This window comes from Lissotriton helveticus, chromosome 1_1 (genome assembly GCF_964261635.1).
Source record: "Lissotriton helveticus chromosome 1_1, aLisHel1.1, whole genome shotgun sequence".
Lineage (NCBI taxonomy): Eukaryota > Metazoa > Chordata > Amphibia > Caudata > Salamandridae > Lissotriton > Lissotriton helveticus.
In genome coordinates, this window is record NC_136057.1 from 1,313,572,479 (window position 1) to 1,313,579,510 (window position 7,032).

Below are 7,032 nucleotides of genomic sequence, written 5' to 3' on the forward strand. Positions count from 1 at the left end.
GGGCAAAGGTTTCACCACATTCATACTGGTTTAACACTAAAATATAGCAACATGCAACAGAAAAGCGACCAGTTAACTATTGACCAGGGCTTTTCACTGTGCAGCAGCACATCTGTGTTTCAGTAACGTTTTATCCATTTGAGCGATTAACTGGCATAGGCGCAGGTAGGCTCCCCATTAAACCAAATACAAACAGCTGTAATATATGGGAGAGGCTCATCACATTCTACAGAAGAGTCCAGGCACTGCGTGTTATGCTGCTGCCTAGAAACCACTTATGTTAAAATCAACAGATTATGCAGATGATTATGTGGAAAATGTAAATCCTCGACTATCCAGAAATCACCATGGCTGCACAATTGCATAATTCCAGTCGGCCGACCAAACCCTTATAATTGCGGTTTTACGAATCGTCCTTGCTGTTATGAGGAGCCAGTGTACACATCTGCCTGACCAATTTCAATGTGAGACACCTACAGTGGGATCTGTATTGCTCACTTCAGCGACTAGAGAGCAAGTTCTTTACAGTAGAAGGATAAACTCTTATTTATTGGTGTTCACTTTAATTTGGTATAAACAAAGTCTTTGCAAAGAAGGACGCTAACTGTTTCCTATCAGACTCTTGAACATAACTCTGTATGTGCCACTTACACAAGGTACCAGAGGTGCTCCTTTTACTGACAATGTTCTTAAGTAAAACACAAAAAGATACACAAGACGGTTTTAAAAAAAAGATATTTTAATAATTGCAAGTAGATTACTTACAAGAGGTGAGATTTACAGACTTATATACATAAACACTGTCCACGGTTCTCAGAAGCTCCTTTAACAGAAGCAAAGGCCCTTCCATCTGAAAATGGACATTACCAAGAGATGAAAGGATTTTTTAAAAAAATGAAAAGTATTCCAACCCCTAAAAAGTCCATGCAAAGGATGGGAAAGTTAAAACCTCTCCCGGTCCAGTTACATCAGATAGCGACTTTGACACTTCATGAACACAAACAAGTGCTTTCCCAACTCACTGAGAACACCCCTCACTCAACTGCATCCAGTCAGGATAAACGGTATCCCCGTAAAGGCTTAATGCGTTCAACAAACATTAATACAACTCCACTGTGCGGATGTACAAGTACACTCCGTGAGCAGTGAAGTCACAATATCCCGCTTTATATCAGTGAAAAGCAAAGGCTTGCCAAAATGCAACCCCCAGCTTCACACCGAGACTAACTTTGGTCAGGTCTTGTGCAGGTAAAAACTTAACATGAAACCCGTTTTAATATAAGAGTGCTTAAGCATGTTACTATTGAATATGTCTTTATAACTCTTGCTTTTTAAACAGTTTTTCTTAAAAGGAGGCCGTGCAGCGCCCTCTCCTGCCAGATATGGGCCATAAACTAACATCAACAGTCCAGTTAGATTGTCTTGTTGGGACTATGCGGGCAGTATCCGCTCCAGTACTTCCTTCGAGGAAGGAGAGATTCGGTCTGGGAACTTCACTTCAAACTCGAGGATGAGGTCGCCCCGCTGCTCGGGGGCTTTGGGAAGTGGGAGTCCTTCTCCTGGGATTCTCCGCTTCATGCCGGGTTTAATGACGTCCTTGAAGACGGTCGGGATGGTCCTGGAGTCCAGGGTCGGGGCATTGACGGTGCATCCACAGAGCGCCTGGATGAAACACAAACACATCTTGAGTTAAAGTGCCATCACTCGCTTCACCTCCAGTTAACATCAACTATACGGTTAAAGTATACACCTGTTCCTGAACTACCCACTTTAACCATTTCCCTCACGGCTAACAGCGATCAGTCAAATACTAGCGTGTGACTATCAATAGATGGGTCTAAAGAGGGCCTCGCTAACTACTCCCAGACATCATTTCCAGATTGGGGCGTAAATCAGTCGATCGTTATCAAAAGCTTCCTAGCAATCCTGATCCCACATCGTAAACTCAATGGAGTGACAAGTGGTAACAATATTTCATCAGCAGTCATGTATTTAGACCCCAGCTATTTAGAATGGTATTAATAACCAGCAACAGGCGTACTGTTACCGGCCCGTGCTGCCCTTTCAGTGCAACTCAAGCACTGGACCTACCCCTTAAGTCCATTCAGGAAACTTTGATTAGGTCTCCATCCTCGCTGAAGTAGGAGAGGGGTCTAAACACCCGCAGATTATGAGTGGCCGGCTTGAGGCAGGCGACACAGCAGTTAGTAGGGTATGGCCGTTTAATAGGAGCTACAAAGTGTTACCCCCGCCCCTTCCTCAACAGTAGCCAAGAGGTTCTTTGTAATGGCACCGTTTCTTACCTCTCTAAGGCTGATTTTTGCTGGGTAGATGATGTCCGAGCCGTCCCTCTTAAAGACTGAATGGGGTTTATCTTTCAGAACAAAGACTATGTCGGAGGGGATGTTTGTGGGCGTTTCATCTCCCTCCTTGGGGAAGGTAATCTTCGTGCCTTCTTTCCACCCTTTCTTGATCTCTATGGTTAGGATCTTGTCCTCGGAGCGTGCGGTTCTGCCGTCTGGATTCAGGCGCTTGTGCGAAATCTTCATTTTCTTGGTGCAGCCGCTGTAGATCTCTTCTAAAGACACTTTAAGCTCACGCACCACTGGAGGGTCTTGCTTTTTGCTGCCGTGGTCACGTCCTTGCCGGGGCCGCGGGAAACCCATGTTACCGAATCCACCCATTCCGCCCATCCCAAAGCTGGCAAATGGGTCATCAACGTCCATGTCCTCGTCGCCGTTGCGGGCACTGAAGAACGTATCAAAAGGATTGCGCCCTCCGAAGAACTCAGAAAACATAGCGTGAGGGTCGCCGTGGAAAGTGTAACTGAACGAGGGACCATTGGGTCCGCCGGGACCGCCACCTCCGCCCTTCAGACCTGAAAAAGAACAGAGTTTATTAGAACTGCTGTAGATCGCGCATTTGCAACTTGTACAATTTAGGCAGAATACGCATTTAAAGCTAGGTACCATTTACAAGATTTTCAAACATACAAGGTACTACATAAAACTCCTTCGAAACAAGCACAATCTATCTACCACCAACAGTATACAATCGTATGTGCTCGCTTAGAATGGTTTTTCTACGGTAAAGTCACACTTGACAGTTTCTTCTGCAACTGTCAAGGGACGTGGACTTCTCCCCGTCAGATCAACATAACTTCATCCCTGACACCACTCAAAACGGTCATCAACTCTACACTTAATCAAGCTTCTTTCGCAGATGGTGTCAAAGGATGCCTTCTGTGCTGAAGGCTGAGATGTAGACTCATCCTTCTACACACGACTGCTGACCCATACGGCAGTGAATGTGACAGGCCTGGATTGTCTGATCAGCTGAGTGAGGCCAACATTTTCCAGTGTGAGACAACAGGAGCACTAACACAGACTGCAACCTAAGGGTGAGCTGAGGTGGCCAAGCTGAACAAGCCAACACAGGCAGGGCACACACCCAGTGCAAGACTGCTCCACGCCCACATTACCACTGAGTGAGCCTCATCCTAACCCTGGGGTTTGGGCCAAAGAACAGAAAGAAACTGAGTCTCTATTCATTTGATCATGGGACTTTGCACTGCGACCCAGTAGCCCTCACCCCACTACGTTATGCACTTGATCACACCAAGGCTTATATGTTCTTCGATCATCTCCCTCGCGATTTTTTTACGGAACCGATCACCTAGCTCAGTATCCTATACCACCAGCCAACAACAACAAGGGGCCTGACACATACCTCTGACAAGAAACCTTGTAGATACCTACGTACACCACAAGCCCCCTCGACCTACTCCAGTACGGACAGCCCCCATTACTTGCGCTTGTTACCAGACTATGCCAGCCCCTTTCACCAACCTCCACAGACCCCGACCGTCCTCTCGCTTTCCCATCCATAACTGTCATTGGCTCTGAAACCCCTACCTCCCTCCCCTGTCCGCTTAACTACCCAGCAGCGCCAACTCACCTTCTTCGCCGTACTTGTCGAAGATCTCTCGTTTTTTGGGGTCGCTCAGCACGTCATAGGCCTCGGCGATCTCCTTGAAGCGGTCCTCGGAGCCCGGCTCCTTGTTTTTGTCCGGGTGGTAGCGCAGCGCCTGCTTACGATACGCTTTCTTGATGTCCTCCTCGGAGGCGCCATGAGCCAGGCCCAGGATTTTATAATAATCTTTACCCATGGTTGCTAAGAGAAGAGTCGCGCCTCTGTCACAATATCTCGCGATCAAGTACAGTACAGGTTGTTACGCGATCAACCAAGCTCGCACCCCCAAATACTGGATCCTTCCGCCTCCCGCGCCCTTTATAGAGCCACAACAGAAGCTTCCAGACTCCACTAGAAGCTTCCAGCAGGATCCACTGACTGCCTCCCTATTGGCGTGCCAGAGGGACCCTGCCACATCCCTTTCTACAAGGCTCACCAATCAGAGGTACTCAGACACGTTACTATGGGCGGGTCAAGCGAAGGACGGTCGGAGGCGTTGCCAATGCGATAGTTGCGGCCATGTTAGGATCAGGCACTCTGTCACATCACTTTCTACAAGGCTCACCAATCAAAGGTACTCAGACGCGTTACTATGGGCGGGTCAAGCTAAGGACGGTCGGAGGTGTTGCCATTGCGATAGTTGCGGCCATGTTAGGATCAGGCAAGATGTGGTTGTCTGGTAAGCCAACGTCAAGTAAACTTTCTTAGGACGTTAAACCTGACCTAGTCATGGCCGCCGTTGTTATGCTGCCGAGCCCACTTTGTACAAGTGTGTTTTGTTTTTTCGCAGCGGACGTTGATGGTTTGGCCAGAAGACGACATGATTTGCGCTGCGCTTTAACGATGCCTCGAGAACAAAGTTAGAGACGTTACATACTGTCATGGTAACCTCGAAACAAAAAAAAAAAAGCCCAACTCACCAAGAAGAGTAAATGACGCTGTCTTGACAAAGTGCAATACACTTTCAAAGTCCCCTAGTTCTATGGCTTTACTAGAGGCCCGGATTATCCTCATTGATCTATTGATCACAATTCAGGACCAGAGGCTCCGATAAGGCGGATGAGCGTCATTCCATTGCTCTAAAGCAGTGCAATGGAAAAAAATTATATGATAGAAACGAAAGTTATCATTTTATTTTTTGTATTCCAGTTGCCAGGGCGGGGCCGGGGTCCTGTGATGTTTCGGAGGAGGAGTGGCTGCTACTGCACCTATAGTACACATGCAGTCCTGCCAAGCGTCACGCAACAGGTGTGACGCTCACGCATTTCAGTGCGGTGATCCGCATCACCGCACTGAAATGCATTGTCACGCATTTTTGCCACCTGTGCCAGGCGCGCCAGTAGCTCCTTGCCTCGGCTCTCTCTGCTGTTGTGAGAGGTGCTGCTCAGCCCGACTAGTGCCTAAACAGTTTACCAGACTCTGCAGCTGAGCTCTCAACTCTGAAGTGTCAGCGGCGCGCTACAATGTATCTCTCTGCTCTGCGGAGCTGCCTGCTGTCCGACTCCTGTTACCCTGGAAACTAGAATATGCGGCAAATGGTGCGGCGCCGGCGCGGCTACCTCAGACTCCTCATCTCTGCAGGGGTGCTGGGCTGCCCGCTCAGTGAGTCGATACACTAGTGCAGTTTAGAGCTATCAATCACGGTGGTGCACCAGGGGGCCAGGATTAAATCCGGATGTGCCGGCCGCGGTAGTGCCGTCACGTCCGGAGGAACTAGGAAGTGCAGAAGCGGCGGGAGATTAGAGTGCAGGCTGCGCACGAGACTCAGTCTGTCTCTCTCAAGTCACATTGGCCAGGAAGTGAGGTAGGTGGGTCAACGCGGCGGGAGACTCAATCTGAGCCCACGAGTCGAGTTGATGCACTGCTGACGGTCTGCGGTGTACAGCGTCGCAATAAAACCCTTGGCGTTCACATTGCCAGAGCAGCGGGGACCGGGGACTAAGGCCAGATCGAGACCAGAGTGAGTGACTAAATAATTTCTGCCACTGACCCGTGACGTCACTGACAGGGCGCACCCCACTCGCACATCTTCTGTGTTTACAGCTTGAACCGCCTTTTCACAAAAAATGCTTTCCTGAGGACAGAAATCTAACACCTTCAATATGCCGCCTAGAAACATACGGCTGTGTTGTCCAGAAATGTAAATTCCAAGTCCAATTTCCAAGGTTGTGTTAAAACCCGCACGTACTTTCCTTTTCATCATTTCAGCCAGCCTGTGAAAAGTGCAGCCTTCCCGAGACAGTGCCCGTGAAAAGGGGACGTTTTATCAATCTGGGTTTAGTTTATTTCTGGAAACAGTGGCCAGTAAAGTCACTGTGTTTTTTTGTGTATTATCTCAGAACATGATGTAGATGGACTCTACTTAGTTACAGCGGTTGCGTCTTACTTACTTTGGCCAACGCGCTGCGCGCCAGTCACGAGTGACTGACTGTACTGTACATAGTTAGTTTATTGTACTTGTGTCTGTCAGCTCCGCCGCATCTTCCTCAGCGGCCCCCCTGTCCTCTCTCATAATGATCACAGTTGTAACTTACTTCACAGCACGGAGCGCACTACGCAATGCAGATAAGATGAGATCTGTTAATTGAGACACAGTAAAATCTGCAGGCGCAGGGCTGGTCTCTCTCATCATCCTTGAGGTTTACATGATCTGAGATTTCATTTCAAAATCCGACAGTCTCACAATAATAATCTCAGCACTGGCCGCAGGGCTACTCTGTCTTGTCATCCTTCTTGGGTACCAGTACTAATCACTTGAGGACATTACCTTCAGACTGCAGGGTGTGTTGCGTGTTTTGCCACTAGGGCTCTCTGTGCTCTATCTGTTGCATCCAGTAAGTATTGTATTTAATTTGCAAGAGTCAACATAAGCACAGAGAACTTTAATAAAGTACTGGTACTGAAAAACTTGTTTAATATCATGGTTATGCATTCCTTTATAATACAGTCCGGTTACAGGAGGGAGTACTAGGGTTAGTGTCCTTCCATTTCTGGTGCTCTGCAGCAGTTTCAAGAAGTTCTTGGAGTTTCTTATTGCTCAAATGGCTGTAATATCTGATA

General features: G+C 48.0%; 1 protein-coding gene across 1 annotated transcript; it reads right to left on the reverse strand.

Moving 5' to 3' along the window:
* Window positions 1–721: 721 nt before the first annotated feature.
* Window positions 722–4,366, reverse strand: DNAJB1 (DnaJ heat shock protein family (Hsp40) member B1). Its single transcript, XM_078681622.1, has 3 exons — window positions 3,958–4,366; window positions 2,304–2,878; window positions 722–1,662 (listed from the first exon to the last, which is right to left on the reverse strand). The coding sequence occupies exons 1-3, from the start codon at window positions 4,166–4,168 to the stop codon at window positions 1,432–1,434; spliced, it is 1,017 nt and encodes a 338-aa protein (XP_078537748.1). The 5' UTR covers window positions 4,169–4,366; the 3' UTR covers window positions 722–1,431.
* Between the last annotated feature and the right edge of the window lie 2,666 nt (window positions 4,367–7,032).

Excerpts from the sequence above, each read along its gene's own strand:
- DNAJB1 (XM_078681622.1), bottom strand. The coding sequence starts at position 4,168 with ATGGGTAAAGATTATTATAAAATCCTGGGCCTGGCTCATGGCGCCTCC. Across the intron at positions 2,879-3,957 it reads CGACAAGTACGGCGAAGAAG|GTCTGAAGGGCGGAGGTGGC; the intron begins GTGAGTTGGCGC and ends GTTCTTTTTCAG. Across the intron at positions 1,663-2,303 it reads CAAAAATCAGCCTTAGAGAG|GCGCTCTGTGGATGCACCGT; the intron begins GTAAGAAACGGT and ends TGTTTCATCCAG.